At 32.7% G+C, this 21757-nt stretch overlaps 1 protein-coding gene across 1 annotated transcript; it reads left to right on the forward strand.

Moving 5' to 3' along the window:
* Positions 1–72: 72 nt before the first annotated feature.
* LOC123676686 lies at positions 73–13828 on the forward strand. Its single transcript, XM_045612806.1, has 7 exons — positions 73–266; positions 1408–1595; positions 4269–4522; positions 4640–4814; positions 6016–6128; positions 11714–11959; positions 12226–13828. Exons 2-7 carry the CDS (start codon positions 1448–1450, stop codon positions 13453–13455), a joined length of 2166 nt encoding a protein of 721 aa, XP_045468762.1. The 5' UTR covers positions 73–266; positions 1408–1447; the 3' UTR covers positions 13456–13828.
* The last annotated feature ends 7929 nt before the right edge of the window (positions 13829–21757 follow it).

A 21757-nucleotide genomic window follows, 5' to 3' on the forward strand; every position in this document is an offset into this window, starting at 1 on the left:
TATTTTCAATGGTCACAGCATTCTTTGATCAATGCGTATATATTTATTCAAATAGCGGTGAAAAGATCAAGTTGGAGCTGTGCAATTCAATAACTTGACAGTTGAATTTGTTTTTTGAAAAAGTTTAACGTTTTCTGTTAAAGTTCTGTTCAATTTTACCATTTTAAAATGCTTTTAAAGTATTTTAATTGATACTATAAATAAGAAACCTATCCAGTGATTCAAATAAAGCAATTACAAAGGATTTCAGCCGACTTCAAACTTAGGTAAGAATTTCGGATCATATATATTGGAACCATGAACAGAATATTGTTATATACTTGATATTCTCTAATTTTCTTGATGATTAATCTTAGTTTCCTACTGATTTCACTAATAAAAAGAATTATAGTAGGACAACAACAACAGACTATTGAAATTTTGTAGAATGCATTCCAGCTTTAATTTATAATTAATTCATCAAAATATATATGTAGAAAATAAGGGATCAAGTTGTTTCTATTATATATAAAATTCCCGGTTTATTCCATTATTCTGAATTGACAACACTGTCATGCTAACCGTCTCTCAGTTATTTCGAATAACTAGCGAAAATACGGCAACATTGCTTGGTTAGTTCTATAATTTCATTGGTCGTCGCCATTTTCGATGGTTCCGTTTTGTAGTGCAAACTTCGTTAGTTTTTGATAGTTTTGTGTGTTATTTTACCAAAATTCACTCATGAATCTTAATAAACTATCGTTAAAATCTTTTGAAGTAAGTATTTTGTAAGTTTTTGTGTTTCTTTTTATTGCAATTACAGAGTTCTCACTGTTCGCTAAACCTCTGCAATCTTACTGCAGTGGTGATTTTTGTCTTTCCAATATTTCTCTGAGATCCTTGCCAGAAAACAATGAGATTTATTTAGTATTGTACGTTTGTTTTGGGCAGAATAAAATTTAGTAGTTTTTTCATTTAAAAATTCTCTAGTTGAAAGTGTATAATAATAATTCAGTGACTTTTCTGTTATTTATTACCTAGCAAGATAAGAGGTGAAAGAGAAAGGTACTGCTTTGTTTATCGAATAAAGTCTTTGTACCTCAATATATTCTATTGAAGATGTATCTGTGAGAAAGTCGAGTTGAAAATAGGCCGAATTAGTTTTAAAAGTAGGTCATCCCATTGGGATTTTTTTGTTTCCCCACTAAATCCGCTTGTTTGGATTGCTTGGCTACTGTTTTTATTTTGGATTAATTACTGACTGTTTTTGATAGATGCTTATTTTTAAAGCAGTTTATATTCAGGTTGAATTGTGATTATTGTCTAATAGCGATTTTCTAGCAATTTTTTCATTTTCTGCCAAAAGAATATTAAGCATATTATAATGGTGCGAAGTGAACTGAAAACAAATTCTGACTTCTTTTTTAGGTAGTTTTCTTAAGTGGACGTGATATTTAAAATTTGAAAGATGTCGGTTCCTAACCAACAAAATGGTAAAAAAAGTTCTAATAGCTCCATTGCAAATACTCCTGCTAGTACACCAGTAACTTCAAATGGTAATGCTCAAGCTGTAATACATAATTCTCCACCACCTAACAACAATGCTCCTAAATATGGTGAGTATTGTGAAATTGTATTGATTTTATATTTATGATAAATTATTTGACAATATAATTTCAAGTGAATTAATTATTTTAGGGGTTTGAAAATGAAATTGCAGTTATTATATTTTTACTTTTTAATTCTATAAATTACAATTGTTTCGCTACACCTTAGCTTCATCAGATTTTACATTTTTAATAACTGTCATTTCATTTTCGATTAAAAATGAATTTCCATCAAGTAAAGACTGACTCAGTTCGATATTTTTGGTGCGTTGAATATTATCGAAAAAAGAATTCTAAAGAGCAGTAACTTCCATTAGATGTATCTACCAATTGTTATTTTGTATTTCTTATAAATTTCAATCTCTACTCGAGTTACTCACAATTTTTCAAAAAATTACCTTTGATACATTCAATAATTATTTAGTTTCAAATTTCTTGGGAGTTTTTTTCTTTGGCCACATTGTAAGGGGATAGATGTTTTGGGCTGTTGTTTGTGTGTTCATTCTTCAATTAACCCAAAATCTTGTGCTTCCATCGAAACTTAAAGAAAAAAATTTAACCAGCTGTATTTGAAACTCATGAAATCAATAAATTGTTTTTTGTTTATATTAGAGTCATTGTGCTGATGGTCTATATGTTTGTTATAATATTTTGTAATGACAAAAGAACCTACATATTTCAATATCATAGATTATATATGAGTAGATTCCATAAAATCTTTTTCTTTCAATGATTTTATTAATGAAATCTAGTATTTCCTGGGTGGGTCTCAACTTTGTTTCTTTGATGGGCAACCTGTATTTATTTATTTTTTTATTTTTTTTTTGTTTCTACAAGAAAATGAAATATACTTTATACAACTCAGTTGAAAAGTATTCACTGTTTTTGAGATAGTTATCAGAATAAGTTTTGTTTTTTCAATATTGGTCACTCTGATCATTATTATTATCAATAATGTACTATAATGTGTTCAAGGAGGAACATTTACAAAATTTGGCAAGATGTTTTTCATACTTTGTATATCATAGGTTTATTTTAGTTATACCATCAAGAGCATAAGTTATGTGTGATATTTGATCAGAAATTAATTTCAATAGGACATACCATAAAATATTCAGAATAACCAATATTGAAAAAATAATGGTGGGTTTATGCACCATTCCTAAGAACTAAAGACTAAGAACTAAACCTAAGAATTCAGTGGTGTGGCGTTAATGCACTCTCTTGTTAGTTCTCAGTTAAGGCATGCGCACATGCTCGAACTACTTTCTATTTATACTATACTTTGATGTTTGATATTGATATTGATTGTGAAAAAATTAAACAGTTACACCTTATACTTTTCATCTTCACTATTTCAGTCAAGTTTTGTGAAATATTATCGAAACTCAATGAAAAATTCAGATTATATATCCTAGTGACTTTTGTATTGTATCTTGGCAGTTGGTGTGACTATTACGAAAATTGACAGATTACGGAATTTGAATATGGATCGTACGTTTCGAATTCTGAAATAACTTACAATTTCGCATTAAATTCGTGAATTATGTCTGACGAAATCGATTCAACACCACCAGGAAGAGGAATTGCGAATAATGTTGCAAATCATTTCACTATATCCAACTTATATTGACAATTATTGACGTTTGTTGGATTTTAATAGGATTGGAAGTCAGTATAGACAACTACAAAATGAAAAATATAACTGTAACGATGCTGTAATGAGTTCATTACAGTACTACTTTTAGAACTGTAATGAGTTCATTACAGTTCTACTTTTAGAACTGTAATGATCACATTACGATACTGAAATAGAGAATAGTATATTGTGCAACAAGTGGGGAAAGTCCAACTTTTCTCGCGAGTGTGGAAGTTTGTGGCACAAGCCTAAAAGGCGAGTGCCGCAAACACACGAGCGAGAAAAGGACTTTCTCCACATGTTGCACACTTTGCTTTTCCTACAACTGCACAAATTTCAATAATTCAAGTAATGGACTTGATTCAAATCAAAATGGCCTTCATTGACAGTATATGCTAATTTATTGCGTTTCCATAGAAACGACTCAAAAACCCAATTTCATTGATCTACCAAGCGAGGTGTGGGCAAAGTGCCGTGGGGAATAATATTTCCCACAGTATGAGCAATACATAGTTTTGAAATTGAGTAAGCTATGAAGAATACACTACTTTCCATAGCAGTTGTAGGAAAAAATATTTAATACTTTCCTTTCTTTTCCCTTTCAAATCAAAATCTGCTAAACAAAACTAGTGCCTGCATTCTAACGAAAACTTTTTTAGGAAATAAAGAAGGAATTCGGCAAGTTTTTAAAATAATTTTGTCAAACATTAATTGTGGAATTTGAAAGTTTCAGGCAAATTTTATTCAAAATTTACTATTCTTCTCTTTGTATCTTCATATTAATTCTTATTCAACATCTATTACAGCATACATTTGCTTTTTTCTACAGATTTTTTTACAGATCATATCCTTTTCTGATGAAAATAATCGAAAATTTAAATCAAACTTTGTCAACGTAGAAAAAATTGTTGAAATTGCAATTATAAATCATTGTAATGAGCGATTAAAAATTTCTAGGTTCCATGAGTTCATATGATTGATCTTCTAAAATGTCTAATGCGAGATTTGATTGTGCGCTACAGCTGCACAAATGCTTGTTACAGGTACTCTGGTTCCAAACAGAATATTCGTTGGTGGAATATCTGCTAACACAACAGAAGGAGAACTACTTCAACTCTTCAGCACTTATGGCACTGTAAAAGCTGCCAAGATCATACAAGACAGAGCCGGCGTATCTAAAGGATATGGTTTCATTACTTTTGAAAGTGAAGATGACGCACAAAGGCCACTTAGAGAGGCCGATAATATAGTGCTAAGGGAGCGTAAACTTAACATAGCACCAGCTGTCAAAAAGCAAGTAAGTAGATGTGATTATAAATAAATTGGAATTTTTTGTATAAAATTTAAGAATTATCAATTATTTATACCGTTGATCTAAGATACGTTTAACCCATAATAGTTGTCCTTTCCACAGCCTTTCAACTTTAATCGAGCATTTGATGGATCGAGCCCTACTACTGTAGCTGTAGGAAATCCCCAATATTTCCTACCTCCAACGATGCCTTATTTCCAAGGTAGCGTAGGTTACTATGCCCCTCCTAGCGCACCTGTTCCAGGAGATCCAAATGCTCAACAACCTGTTTACCAACGTAAGATTTTTTCAAATGAAAACTAATTTCAAATCTCAACCTTTACAAAAAGGAATTTCATGAATTCATGTTAGCAGTATGAAATATTACAGACTGAAGGCTCATTTTCATTTGAGGACAGTGATAGTAACTATTGCAGCAACTGTCACTATGTAAATTACTCGATAGTTACTATCGAGTGCTGTCATCGCACTTTCACGATAGTACTATCGCGAAAATGAAACTTAACATTGTTACTCTCTTTTTCTTGAGTTATCCTCTGGATATTTTTATTATTGCAATTTAAAAATTAAAGAAAAACAAATCTTTCAAAAAAAAAATTGGGGCCCATCATCTGAAACATAATACCAAAATCGTTTGCTATACATGGTGATTTATAAGCTCAATGAAATATGAAAGATCATCTAATTTTAACAAAAAAACATGGAGGACATATGTCCAATTTCAATTATTGTAGGAAATAAATATAATTATATTCTTTTAAGATGGAGCAATACAAGAAATTTTCAACTTCAAACAACACAGCATGTGTGGATGTAATCTCAGTATTAGCAAAGGATATGTAAACAGGGCATCAAAAGTTTCATTCATGTCTATTGATATGATTTATTAATAACAGAAAAGAATAGATACAGCACATAAGAATATGCAGATATCATATTGTGATTATTGCAATGGAAACTGACGTGGAATAATACCTACTGACAATGAACTGACTAGTATATTTACGCTTGTTTCTAAGCATACTTTCTTAATACTGTTGAGTTCGCTGGGGTTATTCGCAGTGCTTGCTTCCTGTTATTAGGAGTAAGCTCGTAATAACACCAAAAGTATATCATATCAATAGACATGAATGAAACTTCTGAAGCCATTTATTCCCTTAAATAATTGAAATTAGACATATGTTCCCATAATGTTTTTTTTGTTGAAATTACATGACGAATTTTGTCGGTGAGCTAATAATCACTCTGTATACCGAACCATGAATTTTAAAGGTTTAAAATTAAAAAATCAAATTTTAAGACTATTATTTCTACAGAAGAATTATGAAATTCATAAACATGTAAAATTAAAATATATTTTTTTTATCATAGTTTTATCCCAGATATATTTAAAATTTGAAATATTCAATTTGGACCCGATTGTTATGTAGCATTTATCCGAAACAAATGTTACTTCTTAACTTTTCATTTTCTTTTAGCTCCTCCTGTTTATCCAGCTCAAACTGGTCCACCTCAAGCAGCAACTTATCCTTCAATGATGTTTCCTGCACAAACAATCTATATGCCACAACAGTATCCCATGGCAATGCCGGTAAGTTTTAAACTATAAAACATTTCCCTTCTTGATTATAATAAAACTGTACTGACATCAATTCTATTCATTTTTGTCATTTATTTAAAGAGTATATCACTGTATGAATTGAGGTTATTGAATTACTTTTGTTATTTCTTTCAAATTTGTAATAATTGATCTTTCAATTTCCCCTTTTTATAGTTGTATAAGTATATACAGGGTGTTTCAAGTTCCACGGCCTATTTTACGTTTCTGGAGAACAGGGCTGATTTGAAATCTGAAAATTCGGAATATGACATTGTTCATGATGCCCTAATTCAGCTAAAATATTTTCGAAGTACCAGCACTTTTTTTTTGACCTCACACAGGGCCTGATAACAGGTAAATAGGGGGGCTTGGAAACCAAAAGAAAGACTATTGAGGTGAAAAATACTGTTTGAAGAGGGAAGTGCGACATGGAGTGTTGTCATGTTGAAACATTCATTTTTCTGTCATATCTGGTTTCACAGGAATGAACCATTTTCTGAGACATTCAAGGACGGCTGTGTAAAAAACTTGGTTGACAGTTTGTCAAAAACAAATTATTTTTGGACAATTCCACTTTTGTCAAAAAAACATTAGCATTGCTTTGATCTTCGATTTGCTAATTCAAGCTTTCTTTGGTTCAAGAGAATTTGCAGTGTGCCACATTTCCTGTTCCCATAGGCATGTCCTAACTTTTAATATGTCACACTTTCCGATTCTCCAAGGTTAACAAAGAATTTAATGGCATGTTTCTCTAAATTCCGTTCTATTTTGCGTGACGCACAATCAAAACACATGTTAGCTGATAGCAGCCACAAAAATTAGGTAGTTAACATAGAGATACTTGTGCTGAATTATTGAAGGATAGTGATACACAAGTTCTATTAACGAAAACACTGCAGCGTTGCCAGATCACTTGCTGTGTTGACCCTTTCAATAGTTTTTCTTGTTCTTGTTCTATAATGTCGTCAAAACTATATAAAATTCAAGCAGAATAAAAAAAAAATTAGGAAAGCACTAATGTTGAGTCAGAATATTTGAACGCTCATCCATTCATGCGCCAATTGCGCACTTGTAGACCATATAATTATACATATATGCAAGTTGAGAAGATTACATTGAGGAAAGATAGGAGAAGAATGAAAAATCTGACTGTCCAGTCGAAGAGTGCAAGATAAGAAAGATATGCGCGTTATGATGATGAATAGTGTTGAATTTGGACTAGACTTAGACTAACTTCATTTTCATTTCACTTCTCATTCAGACAAAGCAGCGTGAGACCACAATGGTTGAAAATAAATCCTAGTTTTGTAAATAGGAATTTATACTGTAGTTCTGTAGAAGAATTCGATTCTTGCAGTGCTAAGCAACATTCCATCTTATACATTGAAAATCCTATCTTTCCAACATAATTTTCGAGACCTGTATACTACAAGGCTTGCAACACAATAGGTGCTGAATTAATGTGTTTGAAATTAATGCGTAGACAATGCAAGAAATCAAACATTAGTGGTGATGTTTTTCCTTTGAAAAACAGTCTAATTAGAAAGAAGAGGGAGTACATCCCTTACTTTGGCAAATCTTTGTCTCTGGTTATACGATTAGCAGAGCTCATAGAGTAGCGGAGTTGAAATTGTGTAAGGCTATTAATATTCAAATATGTTGTATCATATGTTGGATAACAAAAAATTTGATACTAAACTAACATTTTCTTGATTTAGAAGAAATAGTTTTGAGGGATTAATCAAATCCTTTATATTTTGTTATATTTGGGTTTAAAATTTGAGTAGGACTGTGACCTTAATAAAATTATTAAAAAAACAAAAGCATATTGAATAAAATAGTTCAAAAATAATTATTAAATAGATATGTATAAGTTATTTGATCCATCATTAATTAGTTCACTATCAAATGCATTCATTGAAGTCAGATCTGTTCTATTTTTCAATGGTAGTCTTCTTGTTAATACAGGAATTCTGGTAGAAAGTATTGTAGCTCATAATATTTGACAAACAAGATATTTTCAAAGCTGAGTCATTTTCTTTCACCAGTTGGTAGAACCCAAATTTCACCAAAAATCGTCTGTATAAAATTTGCAAAATGATGAAGTTGACTAAAAACCATCGAAAAAATAGACCCTAATACAACCATAAATTTGAGGAGGGGCGAGAGATCATCCGACCTTGCATGTACCTTGACCTTGAGATCTATTGTGCATTAATACAACCTTAGATCTTGTTCAATTTTCACTAGAATCTAAGCTAAAATTGAAGGTAAATTGAGGGAAAATATGTTTATTTTCCAATAACCAAGATGGTTCATTGTTGACCTATAAATAAGGCATTAGCTTCGATTTTGAAATGAGAATCATTGGAAAATTTTAATACCCTTTTAATTTTTATTGACCAATTTGACATGAAATCTTTTAAGGTATGAGCAGACTGATGCGGGCAGCGGGAACGGGAGCGATGCGTTAGATGCGGCAGGGTGTAGATTAATTAATTTTTTAGGGTGTAGATTGCATAGCATGCACACCTACGCGATAATAATAAGACACAATAATTAATAGGAATCTAAAATTATGTATGAAAGTGACGGAAATCTTTACTCTCAAAGCCGTTGATTTCCATCCCGCAAAAGTTTCTGTTTCGCTCCCGCAGTCTCGAGTTGTTCTGCTCATACCTTAAAGGTATGAGCAGACCTGATGAGTTCTACTAGTCAGTGCGGGATCGGTAAGCTCTGGGTCCGATCCCGTTGCCGCGGTTACCGAGCAGGTAAAGAGGCTCTCATAGAAATTAACTAAATATACCGTTTTGTGTTAATTTCTATAAGGGACGGTTTTTTCACATGCGAATAAATAAATTTATTTCTACAGCACAAGTTTTTATCTACGAATAAACGCAAAAGGAATAAATTTATTTAATCGCATTTGGAAAACCTGAGAGGTTCCTGATCTACTTGGTAAATAGGGAGCTTACCTTATAGATAAGTCGAAAAGAACTTTGATTTGAGGTGCGCACAGTTTCTTCAACCGGCATATTCTATGTGATGCCCGAATTCTTCAGTAGTATTCACCTCTTCTTCGCGATACCAAATTTTTCAAATGAACCTATAGAAAGAAATTGCAATGACTTAAGTCCGAGAAAAAAAACGTTGCATGTATTGTTCGATAAATGCTAGTGATTAATGTTCCTGAAGTTGAGAAAACTCTAAGCCGTGCCTGAAATTTCGCGGAATCTCGAGTTCATCATCCATATTCTATATAGGCGTATTTTTTTTTGTGAAATAATTTTTTTTATGAGTTTTACCTGCTGTCAGAATGAGGCAGACCTTTGAAAATAACTCTGTTTGTCGCATTTCAAGTGTTTTTGTATCCATGTCCGAGTATAACAGTGTGTAATCAGTCCAGCAACTACATTTCCGAGGGCATCTACCCTGTGACCCAACCCACCTACGTGTTGCTGGACAGCCTGCAGTACTGAGGGCATCAGGCCCAACCTCTCATCCCTTTCTTAAGGTCTCTGGTGTCTAGATGAAGTGTTGCACATTTTTGTTTAATTTCTATGTTTGCCAGAAGGAAGTATTAGCAGTAACTTTGAAATTGGACAAAGATTGTCTTTTTAGACAAACCTTCATGCCGTTTTTAAGATACCTTGATTTAATTTTATAGATGTATCCTGAATTGATTAATTATCTTTGCCTACTGCATTATTTGTATTACTCCCTTCTGTCATTTTCAGCACTTAAATGTTGTGTATGTCTTTCGCCCAGAGTTACGCCTTGTTAATATTTTTATGCATGATTTTATGTTAGCAGTCATGCATAAGTTTTTAGATTTATTTTGCCTTTTAAGATCCTGTTAGCTGAATTAAAAATGTTTTAAGTATAAACGTTCATAGATTTATAAAAGTTATAATTCGATAACTTGATAGTTTGATAGCGCGATGTTTTGAATCCACCAGTTGGGGAAAACATTTTCTAACATGTAGGTATCGTTCAACATTTTGCTATTACTAGTATCGTGTCAAAGTCAGTGGAAGGAGACGGTTATAAAAAAACACAACTGGTTCTCCAGATTCACACAAACTTTGAGATTCTGAGAGATCTTGAAGAGTCGAGATAGAATCATTGAACATAAGCATCTACAGGGTGTTCCTAAATTGAACGTACAAACGAAAAGGGGAGATTCCTTAAGTGAGTTTAAGAAAAAAAAGTCCCATAAACATGGGGTCGCAAACATTTCGTTTCCGAGATACAGAGTGTTGAAGTTTGAATTTTTTTCAATTTTTTTTCTCATAGTATCTACACTTCACAAGATATTCAACTGAAAGTTGGCATAGATATTACATTTGAGAGTTCTCACCACGAGACATGGCAATTTCGATAGAAGATCTACAGGGTGATATTTTTTCTGGAACACTGCCACCTGTTCTTCTGCAGAACTTTTTTTTGGTGAGCGACTGTTAATTTGAAAAAATGTAAAAAGAAGCTTTGTTCTTATACTAAACTTTTCGGTCTCTTGTAGTTTTGTCGTATCTACCAACGATTTCGAGAAAAAAAATTTGAACGATTCTCTCGAAATTTTCGTTACTATGATAGGAATGCAGAAGAACAGGTGGCAGTGTTCCAGAAAAAATATCACCCTGTAGATTTTCTATCGAAATTGCCATGTCACGTGGTGAGAACTCTCAAATGTAATATCTATGCCAAATTTCAGTTGAATATCTTGTGAAGTGTAGATACTATGAGAAAAAAAATTGAAAAAAATTCAAACTTCAACACTCTGTATCTCGAAAACGAAACGTTTGCGACCCCATGTTTATGGGACTTTTTTTTCTTAAACTCACTCAAGGAATCTCCCCTTTTCGTTTGTACGTTCAATTTAGGAACACCCTGTATACATAGTTTGTATTTTAGTAACTCTTCCTTGATACAAAAAAAGTCTCCATTACCTAATTGCCCATTTATTTATTTTTTTCATAAAATTGTATACTCTACTATACTATAAGTTTCAAGCCAAGGCAATGTTTATTTTTTCTCTAAAAATCGCATGTTTCTTGCTAATGAATAGCAGCATATCCTTCCAATAATACAAAATAAAAGTATTTGATTAATTCACTGAGCAAAATATTGAGGATTGAGCAGTATAATTTTCATTAGTTATCCTCGATATCTATATCGCAGTACACGGATAAAATTATTCAAAATTGCACTGTTCTTCAAAAAAGTATAATCAAACTTTTATTATAAATTTGCCATCTGGAAACATCTAATACCTATTATAATATAAAACCTACAATAACATTGATTTTATTCAACAAAAGTTGGCTAAATATTTATTTTATATTGGAAAGGATAGTTACTGTATCCTTCCTAGTGTTGCATTCTCAAACAATGTTAGTAGATAATATAAGATTTATACTGTGAAAAATATATGATTCTTATTATTGATCTTTATTAGCTCTTTATTTGGACATGCTCTGCTTTTTTAACCATTTTTGATAGAAGTTATTTGCATGTACAAGGATAACTAAATGATTCATTAGTCCAACATCTATTTACTAATCATTATGTTACAGTATGACTATGGATACTATACGAACAATGGAGCTCCAACCCAATATATGGTTGGGGCACAGGGAGGTCCAGGACCTCAGGGACCCCCGCTGCCTCCGTCCGGTAGTCCCCCACGTCCCCCCTGCTACAACCAGCAGGTCTCATATACCGCTGAACCAGTTTTCTATAATATGCCCATGTATGGCGGACCCATGGACCACCAACCAGTGTACACAGAACCCATCGAAAGTAGTGGCAACTATACCGAAGTGAGTATAAGAAAAACCAATATAATTATTTAAGAGTTTTTCGAGTTTGAAATCTATCGTATTTGTTCATTAAAATTCTCTTCTTTCCCTTTTTTTTTTCAACTGTAGGCTTATCCAGTATCTTTTTTATATTTTCAGAAACAAATTTGTCAATATTGAGATCCATAGGGAAATAACCAGAAATTTTTTAATAACTATTATAAATATATTCGAAATATCTTGATTGATATTTTCACTAAGGAACCTTGTCTCTTCTCCTGCCGCAGGAACCCTACATGGGTCAATGCTTACCACAAGATATAGATGCAAGGTACAACACTAGAAGTACACCTTGCGATAGTACCACACCGGTGACCGAACAACATCTTCCACATAATGCACCATCTAATAACGTTCCTTCTTCGTCTTCTGCGCGTTTCTCACCTTACACTGCAGTCAGCGAACCACAACAGCACCACCATCTCCATAAGCAACGAGAGATCGCAAACGACACGGACACAACGCGACAGACGAACACGCCTGTCGTGTCGTTACTTTCCATCGATAATAGCGTCGAGAAAGACCTGAACGCGATGCAAGGAGGGCGTAAGAAGAAGCCTCTCGCTCCGTTATCGTTGAATGCGGCTCCTACGGTCTTCGCGCCAATCGTAAATGGCATGCAACCGGTTGCATTTTCTTCTTTGAACTACCCACCTCCCCCAATCAATTATCAACCTCCTTTTTCCACCGCTTACCCTCCTTTTCTAACCAATCCGCAGCAGCAGCCGTTCAACGGAGGTCCTGTTTCCCAATACGATTACGGTCAACAGGCGAAGCATCACGTCAACAAATACTCGCAGATGAACGGCTATTCCAAAAAACCCACGGCTAAGAAGAACTTCGTCGGTCGACAGAACGAGTTCTCAAACAGGTCCAGTCTGAGGACAGACTCTAGTTCGTCGGCTGCTAGCTGTGTGGAGGACAATCGTAACAACAATAACAACGACGAAAAACACCGCACTACCGGCTTAAACACACCTCCTCCCGCTCCCTATTCGCCGTTAACCAATCACGGGTACACGATGAGATTGAACGGTGTGGTTAGTCCGCCCAACGGTGGTCAGTTCGGTAACGCGCGACCTTCTAGGAATTTTTACGGTAATCACTCGCAGCAAGATGGTAGAAAAACGTCCGGAAAACTTAGAACCAATGGCAATTATACCGGTAGGATCAGTAACGGCAGAGAATCTTCGATCGAGACCGCGGTCAATGGCCCTTTCAGGGGTGAAAACAATCTAGTGAACGCAATTTATGATACGAATGCACCGCAGGTTCACACTGGGAGTTCTTCTACATTCGCTCCCTTGCCAACACGAAGGAACAGGAGGTCAATCCGCAGAAACAACATGGGAACTGGGACTGCATTGAGCGAGATTGGTGCTGGGGACGCCCCTCTACCCCAGAATTCCGATTCAGTTTCGGAAGCGTGTAAGAAAATGGACAGTCTGAAATTGTAAGGTAACAGATAGGTAATGGCCGTTTTGCAAAAGGCACTACTTATTTGAAAAAAAAATTCAATTATCTTCGAATAAGACTGTAAATTTTATAAATACTTTAATACCTTAATATTACTTAAGGAAGGGATAGTAAATATTTATTGTAAATTCAAAGTATTATTTTTTTTGTATATTTTAAATTATTCAACAGAAGAATGTTGTTCACCATAGAACATCACCTTGTATATAATAATAATGATACAAAAACGAAAAAAATTTGTAGTTGGTATGCAATATTTATTTAGAGTATAAACGACAATATTAATTGTATATGTAATACATGAGATGCCATATTGGACTAGAAATAAAAATCGAAACATGCTGAAAGTTTTAACAGTAGATTTTTTCTAGATCGCTACTGTATTAAATTGTTATTTAATGTATAAGGAGAGGAAAAGTTGTTTTTTCTACTGATGAGTATCTCGAGTCCGCTTGTGCTCATTTTCAATTACCAAAATATGATTTTCGATTGATGCGATGTTGTGACACGTTGAATTTCTTCGCTGAATTAAATGTACCTGTTGTCAATTCTATTCAGTAATTAGACATAAATTAAATTTCAATTTTTTTATTGATGAAAGGGGGATATATAAAACACCATTCTGCCTTATTTTCTCTTCTCTAATCGATGGTTAGGTTAGGTTTTGATAAAATGTTCTTTTCAATTAGGTTGCAAAATTATCAACAGCATTGTTTCTATGTATAACAAAAATAAACCCACCCCCTATGTGAAATATCACATACTATTTGAACAATGACTAGTACTTCTGTCAATGAAAATTGTTACTATATTTTTTTTTCACAGCTTCTTGGAATTGAGGTTAGTCCATAAAGCCCACAATCTTCAAACTGTGATAACATTTGCGTCAATGAATCGTCTTGTGATAAGAATTTCAAAACCTCATTTCAACCATTTTTGCAAGTAGTTTTCATTGTCACATCACAACTCATATTTTTTAGATTTGGATTATTTTTTCTGATAAGTATATTGACCTTGATTTCATATGACCATAAAGGATATTGGATGCAAGTTTCGGCTATCAAACAAAAAATATTTTCGAGGAAAAGTTGTTGACTTTGGATATTTTGTTACGATAATTTTTCAACTCTTCCAAAAATTCATATCACCTGAATGATTAAAAATGACTTTCTTAACATTGACAGATGAACTAACATTTAAACAATGGAATATTCAATGCATACACTTCTTGTTGTGTCTATTGAATGACTTGAGAAATAAACGCGAGATTCTTGCTCAAAATGGCTGCCATCGTTGATAGATTGTTTTATAGATGCACGATTAAGGAAACTGTTAACATGTAACAAGTTTTTTCCATTTATCTCCATTGGTTTCGGTTTAATATAGAATATTTTTGATTTCTCTTGTCTTGAAGCACATTCTCTAGAATACCAGATTATCTGAAGATAATCAAAAAGAAGTATAAAAGTATGAGGATAATCAATGTGATTATTTTCTCCGATACTGGTATCTTGAAAATTCAATCCGTTCTGTGTCATTTTTAAATTTTAGGCTGTGACATAAAAGTTATGTATTGTTGAATTTCGTAGATTTTTTAAGGAAGAGAATCTGTGTTTATGTAGCTATTTATTCCAAATGTCATTTGGCATTGCCATAATGTATACTTCTTTTAACAAATCTATATCTTGGAGTTTAACTCTAGAAAATTGTCTTGTATTTCCAATATATTCTCATTAAAGTTGATTTGAAATTTTTAATTATAACATCTTTACCGACATTAAACTAGGACACTAGTAGTTAGTTCCAAGATTTTTGAAGGCTGAAAAAGTAGCGTTCTTTATTTAGTTTCTAAATAAAATTTGGGCTTATAATGTTCACAGAAAATAAAAATTCCAAGTTTCAAATGGCCCTAAACAATTGAGAGGCAGATCCTTCTCAATTTCAAAAATTTGATTTTCCAAAGAAATATCCAAACTTCAGTATATACATGAAAAATATTTAATCCCATTAGTTTTAAGATAGGTATTGTAACTTATAGTGTAGGTTTAATATAGCTTTAGGAATTTTCTTGTATGAGAGATGATTTGGCCAATTTTATGTTTATGAAGAATGTTTTCATCGAGTTACGGGAATTTGCTCAAAGTATTTATTTTTTTTGTACCATTGTGATAAAGATGTGAATTAATGAAGCTTTTTGGATGAAAAAATCTAAATTATTACTATCACATACATATATCGGGTGTCCCAAGGTGAGTGGCCTATTAGATTATTATGGAAACTATTGATGGTAAAGATTTCAAATTTTGTGGATAGATATTTGGCCAGTTAAGGTACATTTGTAAAATAATTTCACATTTCCAGTGTTGCCGGATGTACGACAATTTGGCAACAACTTTGTTATTTTGAATGGGACATCCGGTATTTCTATTTTTTTTATGATACTCCATAAAATATTAAATCTATTCACTCTTACTTTTCCACCCCTATCTTCAACGGTTTTTGAGTTATTAATTATTTTTCGAAATTTTAGATCAAATTGGCGTATTACGAAAATGACTCTAGTTCGCTCAATATTTGAGATTTAAGTCAGAAATTTTGCAAGTCGTTAGATATTGATCTGATCTGTGTCACTGCTTTTGAATTATGGTTGTCAATAATACAGGACGGACCAAAAAAAATCATCATTTGCCAAGTTACAAAATTGTAAAAAAGTCTATTTTTTCAAATTAGACACCTAGTATATTTTTCGATTTTTGGAATCAGTACAACACATTCTACAATTTTTCTATTCACTTACACAGACTTTTTTACTATTTTGTAACTTGGAAAATGATGATTTTTTTTGGTCCGTCCTGTATTATTGACAACCATAATTCAAAAGCAGTGACACAGATCAGATCAATATCTAACGACTTGCAAAATTTCTGACTTAAATCTCAAATATTGAGCGAACTAGAGTCATTTTCGTAATACGCCAATTTGATCTAAAATTTCGAAAAATAATTAATAACTCAAAAACCGTTGAAGATAGGGGTGGAAAAGTAAGAGTGAATAGATTTAATATTTTATGGAGTATCATAAAAAAAATAGAAATACCGGATGTCCCATTCAAAATAACAAAGTTGTTGCCAAATTGTCGTACATCCGGCAACACTGGAAATGTGAAATTATTTTACAAATGTACCTTAACTGGCCAAATATCTATCCACAAAATTTGAAATCTTTACCATCAATAGTTTCCATAATAATCTAATAGGCCACTCACCTTGGGACACCCGATATTTGCTATCTTATTTAACTGTAAATATGTTACTAGTTGTTTTTTCTCTCAAGCAATTTGAATTTGGTAAAACGTTTTCAAACAGGAACTATTTACATTGAATGACAACTTTCTTCTTTTAAAGAAGAATGTTGCATTTTTCTGCAGCAGTACAATCTCAAATTCTCTATCAATCATTGTATGCCAAACTGAAACAAATAACCTGCGCTTCAAACTTTTGCTTTTAATCTATGTTTACATACTGTACATGAATGAATTTGAAATAGTACCTGCAAAAATTGTGTGTAAATATTTTGTTGTAAATTGCGATAAAGTATATGATTGTTAAATGTTAAAAACTGGATGATTTTATATTTTTTGTAAGTTGTTAAGTTTTCAAACACTGTATTTTTGTGTAAGAACTGGCCAATTTCTTTGAGGTTGAAACTAAATTTGCAATTAATCGAATGTATACATATTTTAGAGGAGTAGCCAAAGGAAAAATGGGAAAATATCTTAATAACTAGATAGATCAAAAGCTAATTTTTATAATCAAATAAATTCCTAAGAACTCATTGGATCAGATTTGAATTTGAAATAGAATTATTTTCCTATGTATATCCCATAGAGAAAGGGAAAGCTTACAAATACATTTGTCTATTTAAGTTGTGTCTATTTCACAAAAATCTCTAGGGAATCTTATTAACTATCTTGTTGAGATATTTTCACATCATTCTTTCATTTGCAGTGTGAACATAAAGAGCAATATAATATTTGATATATACATTACATGTCAATTTTGGTTTGTATATAAAAAAGTATAAAATAGTTCAACATGCTCTAAAAAAGGTTGTGCAAAAAAAACTATAGTGTAGTTGAGACTAAATATTTTGTGCAGAAAGCATTGAAGTCAATCGAAGGTTATTAAAAACCCAATTAACTCGTTTTAATGATTAAATTGAGCAAAGCCAAATATTTGTGATAGCAAGTGAATTGATATGTTTGAAATTGAAGCATATTTCAGAAGTGCGTGTTCATGGACTAAAAATATTGTGGAATTCTTGGTTTGTGAATCAACTGCAAAATGGTTAAGCTCAATCTTTGAGGGTGATTGGAAATTTGAGAAAAAATTAAGATTAATATATACCTAAATGATAAAAGTAATTCACCTGATGTGGGTTTTACTCTTTTTTTTTTCAAATTTTCTTATGTTTTGTAATTTATTCTTGGCTATTCTCGATATTTGTTCCAATGTCAATTTAATGTAGACAAAATTTTCACAAGTGTGAAAAAGAAATACTGCAATATTTAAGAAAGTATATTAAGAGAAAAGTGAGAATATTTATTATTAAAATTACTATTATATAAGGATATCTATGTACAAACTATCTCAGATAATAAAATATAGTGAAAAAGCCATTTTCTAGTTATTGCTAATCTCAAAAACTGAAAGGAGGTTGGTATATCTGGGTTTCAATTATTGGCATTCACTTGGCGGTTGAGGCCAATGAAAAAGTCTCTTGTTAGCTTAAAATATAGATAGATATTAATGTTCTGAGCTCGTTAACTTAGCACTGAAATTACGTAATTTTCGATATTTTTATTTCATATATTACTGTAAAATCAACATTTCCAATTAATGGTTATCAAAATATTTTTACGTTTCGAATTTTTAAATTTTGTGTTCGATTTCGAAAAACTGAAATGAAGAAGTTGATACATCTCGGTATTTTTGGGACAATAGCAAAACCACGATTATTCTGAAGTCATGTTTCGGACATAGTTTTGATTGTGTGGTTTAGATTTAACGTTTTCGATCATCTTCCATAGCAAATTTTTGTATTTCATCCAAACACGTATAGAGTAATATGGGAAGAAATGAGTATACAGAAATACAAATGTGAGATGAATATGACTACTTAAGTAAGTCCTTTTGAGATGTCTGATTTATTGAAATATTTCAATTAATTAATGATAAAAGAGTAATTGATTTTGTGGAACCTGATGTGTTCCTTCAAGAACATTTCGCTGTAGAGGCCGAGACAAGTTGAAACAAAACACTTGTTAAGTATGCAATAAATTAAAATATACTTATTTACTTGCGTTAGTGTGATATAAAAGCATTTTTTGGGTTAATTATTTCGACTCGATTTTTCATCATATATACCGGATTGTTATTTATTACCTAAGGCAGCCAAACTCAACATTTTTTTGTTAGGCCATATAATTGCTACTGTTCATTCTTGCGTGCCGCAGTAAATTTACCTACATACCTACCTTACTTGTAAAACTAGCTTTATTCCGCGGCTCCGCCCGCGCGGTTTTTGTTTATCGCGCATAATCACGACCCTCTTTTATTTATTTATTTTTTTTATTATAAACGGTTTTAAAAATCATGGTACTGGTCAGAAAAACAAAATTGTGATAAGAAAATTTAGCTAATCACTAAGTTAAATTGTCGTATTTACATAGTAATATGAGAATTCAACTAAATGTATAATCAGCTAAGAAAATGTACCCAAGAATTCATAGAAACGAAAACTAAAATAGCAAAAATATGTGATACGGCAATCTCGCTAAGAAGACAAGTTATAGGTATTACCTATAGTAGCATATAGTATAAATAAAATAAAGCATATAGTATAAGGAAAGGATTCCTTATACTAATAGTGTCCTGCAAGAGTAAAGGCAGTGCCCCCGCAAGGGACGTCAACGCCCGCGTGCGGAACATAATTTGGCGCCCCTTAAAGGGGAGGTGGAGAAAAGCACTGCTTGATAATCGAAATTTTGTTAAGAATTTAGTGTTAAATGGTTGAAAATCTATCAGCAACCTTCATTGCCTTGAGAACTTTATGGTATTAGTTGTAACATATAATACATTTTAAATGTGTTTCAAAACTTAAGCTGTATTCTTCTATAAATTATTCAGAAAGGCATAAACATTTAATTAGGATCAGTCTAGAAATTGAATGGATGTTTTTCTAGATTTGGTTGTTGCCAATTTTTTTATATAATCAATCAATCAATTTTATCGAGTATCTCTTTCTCTATATCTAAGATTGCCAATCCAGAAAATCTTTCTTATGACATGGTAGACTTCAAAAAGTTTTCAATTATTTTTAATTTAGTGAATGATCTCTCACCAGAAGCAACAGACAAAAGTAAAGTGAGAAGGATTCTTGAGGCAATCCTAAGATTCGGTTGAGAAGAAGTAAGATTATTTTCAAAACTGTATTGTAGAATTTCAAGAGGATTTTCGCTTCAGATAATGAAAACAATCTTAGGGCTTTTATCTCGTTGAATGAATCATTTTCTTTCATGTCAGCTTCTTTTTTTCCTGATCAGTTAGCTTTTGTTGAAGAGCATGACAGCATTTCAATAGATATTCATCATTTATTCATATCATATCAAACCTACTATTTAAGGAACTTAGTGTTTGATCAATTATTTTCAAAAAAAAATTTATTTTAAAAGCGATTTTTGAATCTTGAGGTGCCTCATTCGTCTGTTCATAATCGAACAATTTTGGTTTATACTTTCGTCTTACAGTATATAATAGAGAAAAACTTTGATCTATCTCAAGAGCAGCCGCTAGTTTTCCAGCTTCCGCAAGTTTTTCCTCGAGAACATTATCATCCCCATAATTTTTGAAATGATCAACTATATTCTTCATAGTTTTGGCACACTTTAATGTCAATCGCTACACTTTGCATCAGTATAAATTGCAAGAAAGAATTTGGGAAAAAAAAATTGTTAAAAAAATTTGAAAGATTTTTTTTTCGAAAAACTTTGGTCCATCGGTTCTTCATGCGGTCTATAAGAGGTTTTGGCGCCCTTTAAGAGTGGCGCCCGCGTGCGGTGCACGCGCGGTTGCGGGGGCCCTGAGTTAAGGTATAATCAGACCAACGCAGATTACGGGATGAAAATCAACGACGGGATATTAAGGAGTTCATACCGGTACGAGTAGGACGCATGCGAATTGCGGAATGTCTGCGAATTAATTTCGGTTCGCAGCGTGCAGTGTTTTCCCGCAGTTCGCACAGTACTTTATCGCGTTGGTGTGCATGATATGCAATCTGCCCGCTGCCGCATCTAACGCATCGCTCCCGCTCTGCGTTGGTCTGTTTATAGTGTTTATACCTTAAATGAGTGAATATTAATACCGTTATTTTTGGGTAATTTTGAACCCTTATTTGTGATACTACTGTGAAAATTCTAATACTGGGCTATGCTGTGGCTTGGGCCGCATAAAAGGGGCAAAAGGGCCACACGTTGAGTATGGCTGACCTAAGGAGTACCTACGTTAATAATACAATTTTTGAGTACGGCCCTAAAATTAGATAGAAGTTTTCCAATAAACTGTCGGAGAATGGAAATGAAAAACATAAATAATGTTAAATATATATATATAGGTATCATCTAAAATGTAGTAGATTTATAATTTCACCATTTTTTCGGGAATCGCCATTCGTCCTGTATCCCTGAAACCCGTTATCCTAAGGGGATATTAAATAGCGCATTCGAGTGAACAGCTCTCGTTCGATGCTGGAACGTTTTAGCTAAGATGTCTAAAGACATCTTAGTTTTAGCCTTAGAATATTAATAATAATTAATCTATCTACAATATCGTATATTCTAAGGTTTTAGCACTGCTATGATTCGAATTAATCATAGATAAATGGCCATATTTCCACTCTGTTGCTATCATAGAATTAATAAAACCAAGTTCAATGGTTGCTAATTAATAAAATTATTAAATACCCCCCCCCCCCTATGGAAGGAGAGGGAAGTACATACGAACGGGGGTCGAGTCTTCAGAATGATCTTAAACGAAATATAATAAGTGTACACAACATAGTAGTATTTTTAAACATCTTAGATCAAATTTATACTTTAGTCATAAATAACTGATAAATAATAAGTGAGACTACGTCCTGACCCAAAAACTAACTAGTAGCACAGATTACTAGTTAGTCTGTGGTAGTAGTCTGTGGCATTATTTGACATCAAAGAACATACTCTAT

This window comes from Harmonia axyridis, chromosome 3 (genome assembly GCF_914767665.1).
Source record: "Harmonia axyridis chromosome 3, icHarAxyr1.1, whole genome shotgun sequence".
Lineage (NCBI taxonomy): Eukaryota > Metazoa > Arthropoda > Insecta > Coleoptera > Coccinellidae > Harmonia > Harmonia axyridis.

What these genes read in the sequence shown, in the direction of transcription:
- LOC123676686 (XM_045612806.1), top strand. Translation starts at nt 1,448, where the DNA reads ATGTCGGTTCCTAACCAACAAAATGGTAAAAAAAGTTCTAATAGCTCC. An exon ending in TCAACAACCTGTTTACCAAC is followed by an intron (nt 4,815 to 6,015) that starts GTAAGATTTTTT and finishes ATTTTCTTTTAG; the next exon opens with CTCCTCCTGTTTATCCAGCT. An exon ending in AGTATCCCATGGCAATGCCG is followed by an intron (nt 6,129 to 11,713) that starts GTAAGTTTTAAA and finishes ATTATGTTACAG; the next exon opens with TATGACTATGGATACTATAC.